Source organism: Carassius auratus, chromosome 34 (assembly GCF_003368295.1).
Source record: "Carassius auratus strain Wakin chromosome 34, ASM336829v1, whole genome shotgun sequence".
Taxonomy (NCBI): Eukaryota; Metazoa; Chordata; class Actinopteri; order Cypriniformes; family Cyprinidae; genus Carassius; species Carassius auratus.
The window spans coordinates 12,082,924-12,102,420 of NC_039276.1; the positions used below are offsets into that span (position 1 = coordinate 12,082,924).

The 19,497-nt window shown below is 37.5% G+C and overlaps 1 protein-coding gene across 7 annotated transcripts in view; it reads left to right on the top strand.

Annotated features, from left to right (window-relative positions):
- LOC113053215 (band 4.1-like protein 5) overlaps positions 1 to 19,497 on the top strand; it is a 39,762-nt gene that overhangs the window by 9,225 nt on the left and 11,040 nt on the right. For 5 of the 7 annotated variants that reach the window (XM_026218058.1, XM_026218062.1, XM_026218065.1 and 2 more), the window contains exons 3-18: positions 1,016 to 1,120; positions 2,222 to 2,264; positions 3,065 to 3,143; positions 3,227 to 3,271; positions 3,586 to 3,638; positions 5,197 to 5,317; positions 5,617 to 5,704; positions 5,822 to 5,910; positions 6,511 to 6,601; positions 7,656 to 7,825; positions 8,649 to 8,755; positions 11,932 to 11,950; positions 12,836 to 12,875; positions 13,719 to 13,843; positions 17,555 to 17,700; positions 19,368 to 19,459. In XM_026218058.1, the coding sequence (XP_026073843.1) occupies positions 1,016 to 1,120; positions 2,222 to 2,264; positions 3,065 to 3,143; positions 3,227 to 3,271; positions 3,586 to 3,638; positions 5,197 to 5,317; positions 5,617 to 5,704; positions 5,822 to 5,910; positions 6,511 to 6,601; positions 7,656 to 7,825; positions 8,649 to 8,755; positions 11,932 to 11,950; positions 12,836 to 12,875; positions 13,719 to 13,843; positions 17,555 to 17,700; positions 19,368 to 19,459 (1,413 nt within the window). The remainder of the gene's footprint in view (positions 1 to 1,015; positions 1,121 to 2,221; positions 2,265 to 3,064; positions 3,144 to 3,226; positions 3,272 to 3,585; positions 3,639 to 5,196; positions 5,318 to 5,616; positions 5,705 to 5,821; positions 5,911 to 6,510; positions 6,602 to 7,655; positions 7,826 to 8,648; positions 8,756 to 11,931; positions 11,951 to 12,835; positions 12,876 to 13,718; positions 13,844 to 17,554; positions 17,701 to 19,367; positions 19,460 to 19,497) is intronic. The other 2 variants (XM_026218063.1, XM_026218064.1) reach the window with 2 other exon arrangements.

Genomic DNA, 19,497 nt, shown 5'->3' on the forward strand with positions numbered 1-19,497 from the left:
AAATTAGGCCATAAATCACTCACCCTCAAGGATTCCTAGGTGTATATGACTTTCTTCTTTCAGACAAATCCAGTCAGAGCTGTGTAAAAAAATTGCATCATGCATCAGTACAAAAGAAGTAAAATAAAGTGTTAAATAAATATTTAAAATGTTTAATAATAATCTAGCTTGCACCAACAGTTGTACATGGAAGCAGCTCCAGGTAGATGTATGAGGTCGGCGTTGCGCATGCGCTGCTGAGAAGTGATGAATGTGGAAGAGCAGAGGAGAGATCAAAACAAAACAACAATGACTAATTAGAAGTACAGAATGAGGATTTGTAAAGAAGAATGTCAGAGGATTTCGATATAAGCCAAGAGGTTTTCCTTTGCTAAAATAAGGACACTTTGCTTTCTTTCAAAAACGCATCAATTCGCTATATGAAAAATATGAATTATTTTTTAATTGATGGGTGCTTTTTATTTCACTTCATTTGGACTGATGCAGTGCAGCACCTGCTGAGTGCCATTAAACAGCTTGAAAGATCAAAGACAATTGTTAATACAACCTCAACTGGATTCATCTGAAAGAAGAAAGTCATACACCTAGGATGCCTTGAGGGTGAGTTATTTATGGCCTAATTTTCATTTTTGGGTGAACTAACCCTTTAATATTTAAGTTTATATCCAATAGACAGATGGAGTGTTTCTAGTTAAATGGAAAAAAAGAACAGAGTTTTTGATCTGGATGTTTGGAACAGAGAAAAATGGGCAGTAGTCAATGTTAGATTGACCTACTTGGCCAAGACCTTATCCACTGACCTGCTGTATCAGTGCTATTGCCAGCCAGTACATGTAGTTCCAGTAAACATACTTGGTTATAAAAAAGAAAAGAAAAAAACAAAGAACTTTGTTTAATATTACACTGTTAATATCAGTTTAAAAGTTAATCATGCAAGGCACTAGACTGTAAGGATTTAAATAATTATCTCTCTCTCTCTCTCTCTCTCTCTCTCTCTCTCTCTCTCTCTTTCCAGAAAAAAGCCAAAGGTGCAGAGCTGTTTGAACAGATCATGTATCACTTGGACGTTGTGGAGAAGGATTACTTTGGCCTGCGCTTCATGGATTCAGCACAAGTACCAGTAGGAGCAAAAGGATTTCTAGATAGTGAATACAATATGTGCTTTGATATATCAGATGATTTGATCTGATTGATGGGCCTGTTCTGTTCAAATAGTCAACACTTGCTCACCTCCAGTGTGGATGGTTGCATCATGATAAAACTAGAACGCCTCTGTCGTTACCTGCAATAAACTTATGTTGTAGTAAGCTTGACTTTTATTTTCATTTATTAATATGGTTTACACTTGTATCCAAAGCTACATACAAATACGGAATACCTTTACAGAGTTGATTTGCTGAGGAGTAAGGGGGCTTACTAAAATGTATTCAGGCAGCAACTGGTAGCCAGTGAAGTGAGTCAAAGAGAGCTGTGACGTGCATTCTTAACTGAACCCTCTGCCTGATGTTGATTACAAATACTCATGAGTCATGACTGGGTCTTCATGATGTGCTTTGAATCAAACACAACTCCCAGAAGTTTTGGCTGTCTGGATGCTGTTTTCATTGATGCACCTAGCTAAATTAATTGCATTTGCATTTATTGCATTCCCAGCTTGCATTGTAGAAACATTGTTACTGCACAGTCAATAAATATCAGGAGCTGATCTTTTTTTCCATTAACTTTTCCGATGGTTCTTTTTCAGTATTTGCAATGGTTATTTAATAACTTCTGTTCAACTAATTAAAAATGAATTAGGGACTCATATTCTGATAAACTGTTTATTGACAGCTATGTATCTTTAAGAGGAATAAATAGTTGAATGTGCAAAGAGTAGCAGACAGGGCTCAGGCTAGTGCAGAGTCTTATGTGTAGAACAGAAAGAGGGAGGGAAGAGGGTGTGAGGAATGTGTGGGAGAGGTTGAGACACACTATTCTTCCATCAGTGTCTCCTCAATCCCTCCCTCCACATTGTTCATACATCACCCTGTTAGAGCAGCCCAGCTCAATAGACGGGACAGAATTTTCTGGCGTTTTCAAACCAGAGTAGAAATACAATTTTTGCCCACCAGCCAAATTGGCTCATGAATTCCCATTTTTACTTTATATATAATATATGCAGCAAACTTAAGGTTCTCCACAACCCAAACATGTGAAATGTTTCATTTACTTCAATTTACAGCACTGGCTTGATGTCACCAAGAGCATCAAAAAGCAAGTCAAAAGTAAGTAAAATACTGTTCTTACTACTGTGCTCACTTCTTGATAAATGCTGTTTGGGAGAGGTTTGATTATAGGAGCAGTATTGATTACACACACACACACACACACACACACACACACACACGTCTGGTCAGCTATCCTTGTGGGGACTCTCCATAGGTGTAATGGTTTTTATACTGTACAGACCGTATTTTCTATCGCCCTACACCAACCCTACCCCTAAACCTAACCCTCACAGGAAACTTTCTGCATTTTTAGATTTTCAAGAAACTTCATTCTGTGTAATTTATTAGCTTGTTTACCAGTGGGGACCTCAATTTAGGTCCCCACCGTGACACAAGTCCCCATGAGTCTGTGTATATTCAGGTTTAAGTCCCCACCAGAATAGAAAAACAAGTACACACATACACACACACACACACACACACACACCCACGTGTGGTGCACGCGTGTGTGAGTCATTTCTGCCCCCCTTACTTCTGAAAAGATGGCTACGCCCCTGTAGGCAGCTCACAAGTCTTTATAACAGAGCAATGTTTTAGTTATTCTTCCTTGGTGCTCTCAGAAATAGCGGTTTGAATAAAGTTAATGCTTAACTATGTCTGTGAAGGGCAGGTAATAATGAACCATGAAAATGAAACTGTATTTCATCACTTACATGACATTCTTTCTGAAATGTTTAGCCGCAATACTTTTTACATCACAATAAGCTGTATATTTGTGCACTAAAAACCTGACCATTTCTAGTAAGGCTTTTTGCTGACCACATCTGTTATGTTCTCTGCTTTTTGTCTTGATTCAGTTGGACCACCATATTGCCTCCATATGAGAGTAAAGTTCTACTCCTCAGAGCCCAACAACTTGCACGAGGAGCTAACAAGGTTCATCCTGTTTGTATCATAATCAATCTACTAATATTCATGCAACTGTTGTACTCACTCCTTTCATCTTCATTGTTTTGTAGATACCTTTTTGTCCTACAGTTAAAGCAGGACATTCTCAGTGGGAAGTAAGTGGCAATATATTTTGAATTTTTGTTGTGAATGTTAAAAATTAATGATATTTGACTGAGTATTATTTAACGGTTGGCTACATAAAATTTGTTTTTGAGCAATGGGTTGTCTACATTGACAAAGTTTCATTCTTAAAAATACAGGCCACCCAAAGAAGTTGTTTGGATATATTGTTAAAAAAACCTTTCACATCTGACACAGTCTTTCATAAATGTCTCACTGTATTAAAGTACTTTGAAAAACACTTTTATAAACCTTAAACGTCTGATGGCTTTGTCTAAATACACTGTGATCACCGTGTTTAATCCAGGTTAGAGTGCCCATTCGACACAGCAGTGGAGTTGGCTTCGTATGCTTTACAGGGTAAGTGACAGAACTGTGCTTCCTGAAATCAATTTAGATCCAGAATCAGAAAGGGCTCCTAATCCCCCTCTTCCTACTGTGCGCTGATCTTCTACAAAAATGCTCAGCACTCTCCTGTCATTTAGAAAGTTTTTTAATGCTGTTTTGGTCATGTTATCAAGTATTAAGGGGCTTTTCCTGACATGTTTCAAAGCAGCTGGGTCAGATGATCTTGCCGTCTTTTTCATTAAAATTGCTGCCCGTCATTGCGGGGGCAGCAATACTCTGGGGCACAGTCTGCATTCCGATCAGGATATGGTTGTGTTACAGCTACCACTAAAGTGCTCAATGATATTACAACTGCGTTAGATAACAAACAACACAGCGCTGCTATTTTCATTGACCTTGCAAAAGCTTTTGACTCTGTGGACCACAATACACTCATCCACAGACTCAGCAGCATGGTGTCACTGATCACTCTCTGGTTTGGTTCTCAAATTATCTGTCTCACTGGGTTCAACGTGTAAGATTTGAAAACCACTTCTCCCATTCTCTCCTGGTTTGCAGGGGTGTCCCCCAAGGCTCCATCCTTGGCCCTACGCGTTTCTTAATTAATATTAATAACATTCCCCAGGCAGTTGGTGACTCACTCATCCACTTATATGCTGATGATACAATCCTTTATGCTTCAGGTTCCTCCCCTGAGGCTGTTCAAGCTACCCTGCAAGAAAGCTTTTACCAACTACAGCAGTCTTTTACACATCTCAAACTCGCTCTCAATACCTCCAAAACAAAAATAATGTGGTTTTACCGTAAGGGTACTACGCCTCCTCCTGCCCTTAACATCACTACCTGCAAGGGGGCTATTCTAGAACAAGTCACTGCATATAACTACTTGGGCATCTGGTTGGAAACTTTCACCATTATCAAAGCTGTAATCAGAGGTCAAAGCCAAGCTTGGTTTCCTTTACAGAAACCGCTCTTCATTCACCACCTCTGCCAGACTTACTCTCATTCAAATGACCATTCTACCCATGTTAGTCTATGGAGACACTATATACAAGGTGGCTTGCAATTGCACTCTTTCAAAACTTGATGCTTTTTATCATTCTGCTGTCAGGTTTGCCACAAATGCACGCTTCAATACACACCACTGTGCTTTATATTCATCTGTTAACTGGCCCTCCCTTCACAATCTTCATACAAATTCACTGGTTCACCTTCATTTACAAGACACTTCTCGGCCACTCACCTCCTTACTTGGGTCACGTGCTGCAGCCAAAGGCCGTCACATATAACACTCAGTCCTCACTTCATCTTCAACTAAGCATTCCCAAAACTAATTCTGCGTTTGGTCTTACATCTTTTCAATCTGCTGCTGCTCGCGATTGGAATGCTCAAACTAGATAAACTAATTCCAATTTCATCCTTCAAAACTAGTATATCATACTTGTTCACGGACAAATGGAGTTGCTTCACTACATAATTAAGTTTTTTTTTTTTTTTTTACATTAAATAGATTGATTGATGTTTAATGTTTTAAAATGTATTCATGTAAATGCTAACCTGTATCTTTCAGCTGAATTGGGGGATTGTGACCCTGCTGAACACAGACTTGACCTGGTGTCAGAATTCCGCTTCATCTCAGACCAGACAGAAGAAATGGAAGCAGCCATCTACAATGCATGGAAGGAGTGCCGGTATGTATAAGGGAGCTCATTCTATAAAAACGTACCTATCTGCACATAACGACTCCTAAGTAAGTGCTTAGAGAGGAAATATAAACGTAAAGGAGTTTTAGTTCAATGTGTGGGTCATCACCTCTTCCGTCTCCTCAACCAAAGCTCTGCTGTTGACCCTGAACACTTTTTTTTTATCTGATTTATGACCCATCACTATAACCTTGACAAGCTATAATCTACAGCAGGATGTGCAGCAGCTTGGGTTGTTTTATTTTCTTTCGATTTTACTTAACCCTGTTTTTTTGCTGATGTCGCAGGGGTCAGACGCCAGCACAAGCTGAGATAAACTACCTGAATAAGGCCAAATGGCTGGAGATGTATGGGGTGGACATGCATATGGTCAAGGTATGCATTTGAAACATGCAAGTTTGTTGAAATCAGGATTTTGAGGGGAGAGGCTGTCTTCAATCTGGGTATTTATCCGGAAGCTTATCTGTTCTTTATGTTACCGCGTTCCTCCAGGCACGGGACGGAAATGAATACAGCCTAGGTTTGACCCCCACTGGAGTGCTTGTGTTTGAGGGGGAAACTAAGATTGGTCTGTTCTTCTGGTAAGTTCTCCTTCACCAGCTCTTTACAGCGGAAGTTTATTGTGGAAAAAAAAGTATAAAGTAATAAAAAGTCTTAAATATATTACATGGTATAAAAAAGTCTTACATTTTGAGACAGAAAAGCAGTTACTATGAAATGGCTTAATGTGATCTCCCTCAACTGTTGGAAGTAATAAAGCAGAGACATTTCAAAATAAGAGTACTGGAGTATTTCAGGTTTGTTTAGAATTAAAAATCCCACATTATGCATTAAATCTTTTTTCTTATTTATTATTGTTATTTAGGCTGTACAATATACTACGTCTGACATTTAACTTAAAACAAACTTTTGTCTCCTCTCTCTGGACTGCCCCATCACAGGAAAGACTAAAAACGTTATTTAGCACTTTCACTGTATAGATGTTGCAAGTATTACCACAATAATCTGTAATCTGTCTATCTTTAAACACATTATTGTTGAGATGTTGATACATAAAGTAATTTCGATACATATAAAACAAACATAAATAATGTTAAATGTGTTTAAGTAAAATATTCTGAGATGCATATACTGTGATGTCAATGGTCATTTTATCTATAGCAAACTGATTGTCTGCACAGGCCCAAGATCACGCGTCTGGACTTTAGGAAAAGCAAACTCACCCTGGTGGTAGTGGAGGATGATGAACAGGTAATGCAGGAGACAGAAGAGGTAAAGACACATCTCACCCACACAGACACGCACGCATGTACAGGTTCACACATCGTCTGCTTGTCAGGGGTGATCACAAACAGAATGCACACTCTTAACTCGAATGTGGTTTAAAGCTGGTATTAACATGCTCCATAAATGTATCTCCTGTCACCACTTCTGAATGTTCTAATGATTGTTTTGTTCGTACATAGCTATCAAGTTTAAAAGCAGTTGGTAGGTGTGCAGGTGGTCCCAAAGTTATTTGAGGTGTATTAGGACCTGTTTATGGTAAAAATAAGATGTAGGATGCGTTTTCTATTGTGATGTGAATCATGTGTCTTCCTGCATCCAGGAACAAACCACTTTTTTTGAGTGTGTGTGTGCTCTTGCTGAGACTGTTGGCATCTCTCCAGCTTGAATTAATAAATGACAGTCTCCCTTCAGGCATGCCTGGCATCTGAAACACTTCACACTTTATAAATGACTGGAGCTGTGAACTGCCCATCACTCTAAGTTTGAAAATATACAATAACAATGTCAATCATGACTCATGACACAATGTGTATTGTTTTTTTTTGTTGTTTTTTTTTTTTTTTATAATAGCAATGTTTGCCACATTGTGCAGCCCTGTAAACATGCACAAGAAGTCTGTATGTACTGTGTGTAAAATGGCTAAAGTAGTTTTAAAAAATTTTGTACCCTGAAAGGTAACTTCTATGGATAGTTCAAATTAGCTTCTGTTAATAATGTAACAAAGGTGTCATGTCTAGTGTTTAAGCCTTTCTTGGTGGTTAAAGGGATAGTTCACCCAAAAATGATTATTAGATGTTTATTGGGCCAGGGCATCCAAGATGTAGATGACTTTGTTTCTTTAGTAGAACACAAATTATGATTTTTTTTCAGCTTCAGTCGTTCAGCTGTACAATGCATGGCAAATGGTAACAGAATTATGTTCTAAACAACATTTTTCTGCATATTCTTGATTTTACATTTGTTTATGCATTCCTTCCTTTTGTAACACCAGAGGACAAGTTAGTAATAAATTGCTCTTACATTTTGACCTCTGCCGTAGGGGAAAGAGCAGGAGCACACGTTCGTCTTCCACATGGACCATCCGAAGGCATGCAAGCATCTGTGGAAGTGTGCCATAGAGCACCATGCCTTCTTCCGCTTACGTGGCCCGGTCCAGAAGAGTTCAAACCGCTCTGGATTCATCCGCATGGGCTCACGTTTCAGATACAGGTCACTTTTTCTAAAGTCCATTAATCATTTGTCCATCATGAGTGTCTGGGAGATAATGAAACAGAAAAAAAAACCTAAAGACTTCTGACAATTACTAAAAGTTAGCACACACTAAAACCATCAGTTGAATGTCAATGCCCATTGCCATGTCACATTTAATAATGGTGTTAATAAACTTTCCTGGATCTAGTTTATTTGAAGCTCTTAAAAATGTTACATCTCTACTATTACATCTGCAATGGGCACATGTACTCTTTTGATTTTAATATAAACCCTTTCTAATCATGTCCAGTGGTCACTTGAATGTAATTTTCTTTTTCTCTGGATTGAGATTAGACTTCCTGTTTTTCATAGGTCCTCACAATATCTGCTAAGTTGTAAATCGTGGCATAGTCTGTGTGTGTGTGTTTGTTTTGGTTGTCCTTACTATGGAATTGTATGTTATCAGCAGCTGCCAGCCCAGGCTTTGACGCTGTCCAGTTCAGCTCCCTGTTGGCCAGGCTTTTTGTTTGCCTGCGCTCATTTTAAAACTTGTCCTTGCTCCAGAATGAACCTATTTTTTTACATCGATGAATTCAAGTATCTTTGATTTCATTTTTTTTGTTGTGGTTTTATTTTTTTTATTTTGTTATTGTTCGCTAATGCTGGTTGGTTTTCTTATCCTCCAAAGTACAGTGGCTTTTCTCTTTCAGACATTATTAGACTTCCATTACTCTACCTGTAAAAGTAAATGTCTGCAGTCTTATCGAGTCAGCAGGGATTTATCAAGAAAGTTTTAAAGGTATGTGTGTAACTGACGTTAATTTCTTTTATTTGTGGGAAGTGGGAAGACAGAATATCAGACAACTAAGGCCAACAAAGCTAGACGTTCTATCTCATTTGAAAGAAGACCAAGTCGCCGTTACTCTAGAAGGACCATGCAGAACAGAGGTGAGAAAATGTCTTGTGCTTTGTTCGGAATTAAAACTGGCTAAATGTAGTGATATTGTCAACATTTCCAGTAGCATGGTATTCTTAAATTTAAGACCAGTATTTGTTTATTTAATATATATATATATTTTTATACTAGGGGTGTAACGATACGCGTATTTGTATTGAACCATTCGGTACGAGGCTTTCGATTCGGTACGCGGTACGCATTATGTACCGAATGGTTCGTTGGACTAATTAATTATATATTTGAAAAAAAAAAAAAAGTGAAATATAATGATATGCGTTCAACAAGGTAGCCCAATAACCCAAACGACGTAACAGGCAACGCCCCTGACACCCCCGATGAAGAAAAAAACACCAACTTATATGTTTATGTTAGGCTACTCAGTCAGGCGCTCGCTCACTCAGTAAGCGCTGAAGGCTCGTTGCAAAATGGCTAAAGCGTTTAACAGACCAGAAATAGAAGATCCTCCAATAACCAACAGGTCTGGTGTTTGGGTGCACTTTGGATTCCCTGTAAGCTATAATGGTGATGGCAAGAGAGTGGTGGATAAAAAAACAATGGTATGTCGCATCTGCTACATGACAATACGGTACACCAGCGGGAATACATACAGTATTGTTCAAAATAATAGCAGTACAATGTGACTAACCAGAATAATCAAGGTTTTTAGTATATTTTTTATTGCTAAGTGGCAAACAAGTTACCAGTAGGTTCAGTAGATTGTCAGAAAACAAACAAGACCCAGCATTCATGATATGCACGCGCTTAAGGCTGTGCAATTGGGCAATTAGTTGAAAGGGGTGTGTTCAAAAAAATAGCAGTGTCTACCTTTGACTGTACAAACTCAAAAATATTTTGTACAAACATTTTTTTTTTTCTGGGATTTAGCAATCCTGTGAATCACTAAACTAATATTTAGTTGTATGACCACAGTTTTTTAAAACTGCTTGACATCTGTGTGGCATGGAGTCAACCAACTTGTGGCACCTCTCAGCTGTTATTCCACTCCATGATTCTTTAACAACATTCCACAATTCATTCACATTTCTTGGTTTTGCTTCAGAAACAGCATTTTTGATATCACCCCACAAGTTCTCAATTGGATTAAGGTCTGGAGATTGGGCTGGCCACTCCATAACATTAATTTTGTTGGTTTGGAACCAAGACTTTGCCCGTTTACTAGTGTGTTTTGGGTCATTGTCTTGTTGAAACAACCATTTCAAGGGCATGTCCTCTTCAGCATAGGGCAACATGACCTCTTCAAGTATTTTAACATATGCAAACTGATCCATGATCCCTGGTATGCGATAAATAGGCCCAACACCATAGTAGGAGAAACATGCCCATATCATGATGCTTGCACCTCCATGCTTCACTGTCTTCACTGTGTACTGTGGCTTGAATTCAGAGTTTGGGGGTCGTCTCACAAACTGCCTGTGGCCCTTGGACCCAAAAAGAACAATTTTACTCTCATCAGTCCACAAAATGTTCCTCCATTTCTCTTTAGGCCAGTTGATGTGTTCTTTGGCAAATTGTAACCTCTTCTGCACATGCCTTTTTTTTAACAGAGGGACTTTGCGGGGGATTCTTGAAAATAGATTAGCTTCACACAGACGTCTTCTAACTGTCAAAGTACTTACAGGTAACTCCAGACTGTCTTTGATCATCCTGGAGGTGATCATTGGCTGAGCCTTTGCCATTCTGGTTATTCTTCTATCCATTTTGATGGTTGTCTTCCGTTTTCTTCCACGTCTCTCTGGTTTTGCTCTCCATTTTAAGGCATTGGAGATCATTTTAGCTGAACAGCCTATCATTTTTTGCACCTCTTTATAGGTTTTCCCCTCTCTAATCAACTTTTTAATCAAAGTACGCTGTTCTTCTGAACAATGTCTTGAACGACCCATTTTCCTCAGCTTTCAAATGCATGTTCAACAAGTGTTGGCTTCATCCTTAAATAGGGGCCACCTGATTCACACCTGTTTCTTCACAAAATTGATAACCTCAGTGATTGAATGCCACACTGCTATTTTTTTGAACACACCCCTTTCAACTAATTCAACTAATTGCCCAATTGCACAGCCTTAAGAGCGTGCATATCATGAATGCTGGGTCTCATTTGTTTTCTGAGAATCTACTGAACCTACTGGTAACTTGTTTGCCACGTAGCAATAAAAAAATATACGAAAAACCTTGATTATTCTGGTTAGTCACATTGTACTGCTATTATTTTGAACAATACTGTAAAACAAAAAAAACAAAAAAACACCAGCGGGAATACTTGAAACATGTCAACTCATTTACGCCGACATCACCTTAGTGTGTCAGTGGAAAAGACGGAAAAAAAGGAGAAACATACACGCAACAAACTATCCCCACAGCATTTAGACATTTCCAACTCACTCAAACAGGACAAAAGACATCACCGCCGCGATTGGTGGGATATATTTACGTTACATTTACATTATAGCCGCGGATATGAGACCTTACTATTTACCATTCATTCTATCATCACCATTATAGCTTACAGGGAATCCAAAGTGCACCCAAACACCAGACCTGTTGGTTATTGGAGGATCTTCTATTGCTGGTCTGTTAAATGCATTAGACATTTTGCAACGAGCTTTCAGCGCGTGCTGAGTGAGCGAGCGCCTTAGGGGCGTGGAAACCGCTAGGCTCGTCTTTCTCCTCCTTTTCAAAGCGCTTGAGCAGAAGCGCCCCTGAGGCGTCTGTCTTTGCTAAGCAGCAATGACGTGCTCTCTCCAATGACGTGCTTTCAACGTTGTTATGGGAAAGGATGAAGCTGATTGGTTAGTTCTTGTCACATAACCCGCGGTGCGCTTGCGGCATTCTGAAAAGTTGAGATGTTTTTACATTTTGCTGCATCTAAAACGTACCGAACCGAACCGTGACATCAGTGTATCGTATCGAACCGAACTGTGAATCTTGTAAAACCGCTACACCCCTATTTTATACCCAACAAGTGAACCAGTCATCACTTTTCAAAATCACTTTATCAAATATTTGTCTTCTGCTTTACTGCTATGAGTTATATTATGCACTATTGTAAAGCGCCAACACTGTTTCAGGTCCATGCACATAATTTTGTTGTGACTTCTGCTTTATGTGGTCTTGCATAATAACATGTTCATTATTTTGTTCCCCTCCCCAGGTCCTAACAAATCCTCAGAGTAAGTATTTTACATTCCTTCATTGTGCAATGGAATTATTATGGCTCTTGTATAGTGATGAGTTGTCTTCCAGTTTTAGCATTAGTCATAAAGCATGTGTCATTTGAAAGCACACAAACACACTGTTCAGAGCTGCTCAGAGCTTCTGTGGACTACTAATGTATATAAGTTACTATACTACTATTACCATATAGTGTGTACTGTATAGTGACAGCATATAAATGCTGAATGATTTAATGCCCAGTCTCTTTTTAGATTATTTTTTAGTTTATACCAAAATGGACAGTAAGGCAATTCATTGTAGTCATTTTACTTTACAAGTCATTTTGCTGTACAGAGATGATGGCAAATAATGATCTTTGTTTGTGAGTTCTTTTTAAAACATGGTTTCAGTGTGATATAAGACATAAACTTTAACTACTACTACTGTTAAATATCATTCTTTTTCCTGGTGCAAAATGCATTACTAGTCTGTCAGCTTAAGCACATGCTGTCAGACTGAGTGTTCCACTTTAGTCTTATAAGCACCCATACTTAGACTGGGATTCAGCAGCTGTTAAAGGTGCAAACATGAACATCATCATCTGCAGGCACTTTTGCAGTGCTGATTTATGGGGGATTTTCAAGACTCATGCTGTGACTAAGTACATTAATGCTATGATTGTAGTATGATTGTTTGACTAATTTTATTTTTTAAAGATGTGGTCATTTGCTAGAAGCAACATTAGGAAAGTTTTGGCTCCCTGTTATCTGTCCTGTGTTGGATTTCTGGTCACCTCTATGAAAGGACCATCTTTGTACTGCCTACTGAAGTCAGTCAACAGTAGCTCATGAACCCTGACATTAGTTATCATATCACTTGCATTTTCTCTTCTATTTTCACAGTAACCACAATAACGGAGTGAGCCCAAGTTTAGAAGCAAAGGTACCTTCTTTCTGTTATACAATTATTATTGTTTTTTAAACCGGGGGTTTATTGTTAATTATTTGATTTAAGACTAAATGTCCAGTCAAATTTCACTCCAAACTTGAGGAAAATTATTGCATATGAGTAATTTAAGAAAAATAAAGCCTCCTTTATTGCTTCATATTACCTTTTTTGTTGCATTCTGACTTTGTTTTTCTCCCAGATTCTCAAAGTAACGCAAAATGTGAGATGATACAGTGTTACAAAATTTAATGTTACGAAAGTTTCAATACTGATGATAAGAAGATGCTTTCTTGAGCACCAGATCAGCATATTAGAATGATTTCTGAAGGATCATGTGACACTGAAAACTGAAGTAATGGTTTCTGAAATGTCAGCTGTATTGCACAGGAATTTATATATATATTTTAAATATATTAAAATAGACAACACTTATTTTAAATATCACTATTATTATTATTATTATTGTTGTTGTTTTTTGTTTTATTATCAAATTAAATGCAGCCTTGGTGAGCATAAAATACTTTTAAAGAAGAAAAATTAAAAAATTATATCTCACCAACCCCAAACTTTTGAAACAATTACACCTGACAGTTTTAATAATATAAAAAAATGTAAATTATGAATTTGACTTGTTAAAAAAGAAACTTGACACATACATTTGATCACCCATTTGTTTATAAATGAGTCAGCAATTATATACGGCATGTTTCTAAATAGTTTGATTTGAACTTCATCTTTTTGATCATGCATTTGCTCATTTGGCTTGGAAAGACTGTTTAGCTTTTTTGCCTTAGTTTTTGCAGAACCTAATTGCATCCCACATGCTTCTTTCCTCAGCCCACCCAAACACGGCCTCCCTGGTCCGGTATGCCTGTGGTCAGCAGCCCACCCTCTGCACCAGGACCCATAGAAATCGAAACCCTCCCTAGGAGCCCAGGAGGCAGCCAATCGGACAAGAGGAGGTGAGCTACTCACAATTTTAATGCAATAAGACCTTTAAGCAGGTTAATCTGATTCCCTGCTGTTACTTCAGGCCCCTGCACAGTCAGTTAACATCACTTTGGCAGAGTGCAACACTTGTATAAATGATATATTTGCTGCTGGTGTGTTGGTGAGCTGGTGTGAGCTTGTGGTGCTGGCTGGTGTCTGGTGCTGAAGGTGCTTTGACATTGAGCAGATGGCTGCTTCAGCACAGGAGAAAATGCCTGCTGGGCTGACAACAACAAACTCTCTCTTGATGCGAAAGGCCTGTCTTTCTCTGGTACTTTCTTTTTTCCTTGTCTTGCTTTGTCTCCTGAGGCTGTTTTGGGGGTTTATTGTGCTGTGCAGAGCTTTGCCTTAAACTTGAAATATTGAAAAGAAATGAAATCAGACTGTGGGATTATTGTGTTGGATATGTTGTTCCTTAATGTTATAGCTATCTCTTTTGTCTAAACTTTGTTCTAGTCTGATGGTCTGAAACCCCAGTGGCCTTTTCATAAGGCAAGGTATGTACACTCCTGTTTCCAACCCCTCAGCCAATCAGTGCATCTCTGAGGGAGTCTTTGTGATTCGCTCTTTTTCCTCTGACTGGGCAAATCAGTGTCTGCTTCAGTTCTTGATTCTAGTCCAAACCAATCCAATCAGTGGGTTAGGCCTGTGATCTCAGCTGGGTAAATAGAATAGTGGGGTGTAAAGTAACCTGGAGCAGTCAGCATTGTGTTGTTGGCTTTGTGACTGTCCTGTCCTCTACTTCAAGACTGAAACTAATAAAGGTAGTCTCAGTACTAGTACCTTTGCTTGGCAAGTTCAAGATGGAATCAACAGACGGGTGGACATCACTTTCTGATGAAAAATGTCTAAATTGATTCTTATTAATTTATATAAATTGTCCTCACTAACCAAACCCATCCCCTTCTCCCTAACCTAGTGTTTTATTCTTTGAAATCATTCACACCTTACATCTGTCTTACCATCTGCTTCTCCATGACCTTGCAATCTTTTTATAATAATAGTAACAATTTTATTTTAATTTATTACATTTAATTGGTATTAATAATAATAAATTAGGATCTAATGATATATAAAAAAAACATTTTGCTTCATGAGACAATTAACTCAAGAATAGTAAGCTATAAAATACTTTGAACAAAGCCTGTACAACTGTTTCAAATTAATTACACTGTGATTTTTTTTTTTTTTTTTTTTTTTTTTTCACTTTTATTCTTATAAATTTGGACATTCTTCTGAATATGAAATTCACATTACTTTTTATCTATCATGTAACAGTGCTCATGAAAAAAAAAAAATAATATATATATATACATATATACATACACACAATCTACTCTGTTATTACTCGTGTATAACAATTATATGGTACATGCATAATACTGAGCTAACAACAATTTACCTGATCCAAATATTTATTGAAATGTTGATGCTATGTGAAAATAAATAATACAATAATAATTATCACCACAGAATACCAGAAGAACCATAAACATTTAAGTGAAACATTTGTTACATTGTGTTATTTGCTCAGTAGTTTAATTTAAATTATGTGAATCAACTAACACAATAAAAGGAACATCATTTGCAAATCTGAGGTTTTCATTGTTGATTTCAATGAGGAAAGAAGAAAAATGCTGAATCGTGGTTTAGGAAGCATTTGCATGCAGTTAACTAATCCTTTATTTTATTTTAATTTTTTTTTTTTTTTTAACTCATTACATTTACTTTTCCTCTTGTCATGTGATCCACTCTCTTTACGTTGCCTACTCTTTTCTGACTTTTACACATCAGACTATAGAGTATTTCTGTCCCTTATGCTAACACTCCCCCCTCAGTCCCACCAGCGTGACGGACAGGCAGCTTCCTCCACCTTCTTTCATACACCGATGCTGCCATAGCCTTTCCACCCCCACATTCTTCGGATACAAACTGTGCGCCAGGGAACGCCAGGATAAAAGGCATACCCTCTGACTGAGATCAAGCGAAACTACCTGAGCTAAAGACTTCCCCTCGTTTTAACCCTTCAAGCCCTTCCCTTCTGAGACTGAAACCAGCCAGAAGGATGAGATCACCTTCATGGGAGAAGCCTGAAGTCCTTACTGTGGCTGTACTTTCGATGAGAATGACTTGGTCATTATTCAGCCAGCTTTATCACCCAGAAAATATCCTGTTGACATTTGTTAGCTATTTATTAAACATTTAAGTTATGCCTTGATCATCATAACCACACTTTTACTTGGTTGTTTATGCCTACTATACATTTAAAACAAAGATATTAGACGTTTTCCACAACTAGGGAACAAAGTAGGACATTAAACTCTTAAAAATGAAGTATTTTCAGTGAAAGGAAGTACATGGCATTTAGAAAATGTTGTTTGTATTTCAAGATGCCAAGCTCAATATCATATGACATTTGATTTTGTTATTTTAGTAATAAACATTAAATATAAGCATTTATAAAAGAAAAACTGACAAAGAGCAGGCAAAAAATAAACAACTTGGTTGATATGTTATTGTTTTGGCATTATTACCAGTTTGTAATTTGGTATTAAACTATTATCATTATTAGTGTCTCACACGCTATGCATTTTTTATATATATATACTTTTGGAGATTTGGTGTTGCCAACTTTGCATTAAAAAAGAAAAACTAAAACACCAAAGTTGAGTAACAGACCTACTTAAGTTGGGACTCTTTTTGGATCGACTATTTCATATAAATAGAAAATAAATATTTTTCTTAAGAACATTGGATTTGTGCTTTTAGGGAGTACGGAAACACATTTGTGGAAAGTGCGATTATAATTGTGTATTTTATTTTAGACTATCTCTGTGTGATCAGAATTATCTGTTTATTGACTTGTTTGTTATCCACTTGACAATGTGTAGTACAGTATTCACTGTTTTTCAGATTGTAGACAGTACAACTATAACCAAAGGACAGATGTATCTTGCATGGCTTTAAGACGTTTGATTAAAATGAACAAACAACTCCCAGTTGTATGTTTCAATTTCTCTTTAGGTTTTTACTGTGAATTTCTGTAAATGATGAACTCTTTGTTTTCTCAAGCTGGAGTGTTTTTTAGTACTTAGTACAGACACTGAATACTTTAAAGTGCCAAGAGGGTTTAGTCAGTGTGGTGAGGAGTGACATGTCCAAAACTTAGCATTTGAGTTTTAATCTCATTCTAGTCGTTTATGGAATGTGACCATTCTCTCCCTCTTTTCACTGAGGAAGGGAAGGAATACATTGCTCTAGTGATTCTAGTACATGCATTACTAATGTGCATGTGTGTGGTCTGTTAATCTAGATCTAGTGGAATGTGTGTAGTCAGTTGGCATATGACTCCATTAGATAACGGTTCCATTCCTTTGGTGTGAAGTTCTTCAGAAATGCTGAATGCGGTATCTCTGCTCATTTATGATTTCTAAAGGTTTCATTATTCAGCGTATAGAAATGCATATTCATTGCCCAACACCCATCTGAAACTGTCACATATTTGAAATGTGACACTGGGCTATTGCATAGCTGTAACTTGAGTCTTGGTCTGGCCTCAAGCATTTTTGTCCAGGTGAGTCACTTTTGTCTTATATCTATCAATGTGGGCCATGTTTGAGCAGCACATACAGGGTTACATCCTGTAATTGACAGATGGTAATAAACCTTTTCATCCTTTAAAGCATACCCTTGGTGACTGACCTCTTGGAGACGTGCATAGATGAGGTGCTTCGAGTCCCTGTTCCCATGATGACCGCAGAAGAAGTGAGAGCAGGTTCTGCTCATACCCCTGCCAGCACAGCCACAGAGGAGACCCTCTCTCTGGCCGGTGAGTTAACACATCACGGATACAGAGGGATGCACTGGCAGAAATTCGGACAATGTTTTTCTTGCAGAATTTTTTATATCTTAATAAATTTGTTTGTTCACAACAATTATACATTTCAAAATCAAAATTGGGCATCCAAAGAAATGTATAATATACTTTATAAATTTAGAATTTAAAGTTAACTATAAAAGAGTTTATAGTTTGATCTAGGTCAAAAGTAAACACTAATATCATCTGCTTCCGGGATGCTCCACTTCAAAATAATAAATAAAACATTATTGGCCAGTACCAACACCGTGGAACTGCTGTTCATAAGTATGGGACAGTGAAACATTCATAAAGACATTAATACTTTTATTTAGCAAGGAATCTTTAAACTGATTAAAGATGACAATAAGAACTATTCAGCAAAGAGTCCTGTAGAAAAAAATTGTATCATGATTTCCACAATAATAATGATTGGTGATTAGAAATATTTCTTGAGCACCAAATCAGCATATTAAAATGATTTCTGAAGGATCATGTGACCTTGAAGACTGGAGTAATGGCTGCTGACAATTCAGCTTTACGGTCACATGAATAAATTACATTTTAAAATATATAAAATTATCTTGGTTTTACAAGAAAATATAAGTGTTGCTTTTACATCTTTATTCATAAATGCTTGAAAGCTCAACAGCAATACAACAGTACAATGACAAACTTATATAATGTTTATTAATAAAAATTAATAAGACGAGTCATGGCATAGACCACATGCTATATTGTGTATGGACTAATAAGTTACAGAAAGTCTAGCAAACACTGTGGGATCAAGCAAATCAAAAAAGCATCTGTAGCTTAATGTCAGGTAAAACAGGATTTTCAAAATGAAAAAAAAGAAAAGAAAACTGAAACTAAATTGGCTTTCAGTGACAGTGTTTGCATGTTTTATTGTCTAGAAAAGCAACATGCTCGTCCTCTCTGGAGTGAGAAGCGGTCTTTTACTTTTACATTTCTCTTGAAAACAAAGCCTCTGTCCACCATCGTTTCTTCAGTATTTGCATCATATTTGCTGCGTGCACCTTCGCACTCTTATACACCTGAAGCGCTTGTACTGAAAGCGTCTCTTTCACTTTATTCACGTGACTAGTGAAATCTGACTCTTGCTGCACTGTGCTGCAGCTCTGCAGCGCGCACTTTCAGTTTACAACTGTAGCGTCTGTTTTCCAGCTGAACTAAATGGTTTTTATTTCTATAAAAGAAAGCAAAACAACAGTGGGGCAGTACTGCGGTGGCCAAGTAATTTATCCGGTGTACAACCGAACACCGGTAATAACAGGAACACTTACCACCGCAGCAAGCCTATTACCAACCCTTTACTTTTGAATGGTAGTGTAGATTGGGTATATAAATATATATATTTAAATTCATATAATGAATCATCTATAAAATATAATATAATCATATAAAATAAGAAAAAATCTTATAACATCTACATGCTTTTATGAAAAAAGTACAACTTTATTATTTAATTATTGTCTTTTCAGTTACAATATTTTCATGCTCTGCCTTTCCATTGTGTGAACCCATTATCCCCAGCGTGAACATGTTTAATCCCCACACATGCAGATGTGTTTCCATCTGTCTTGTCTGAATATTGTTTAAATCACTGTTCACATCCACAGAGGCTGCAGCTCGGCTCAAGCAACTAGAGATCGAAAATACTCCAGTGTCTGCTCCAGCCAGAACCAATGTCAACCTCAACATGAACAACCAGGTCAGTTCAGCCATTTGGAAAGCTTTTTGTAAATGGTG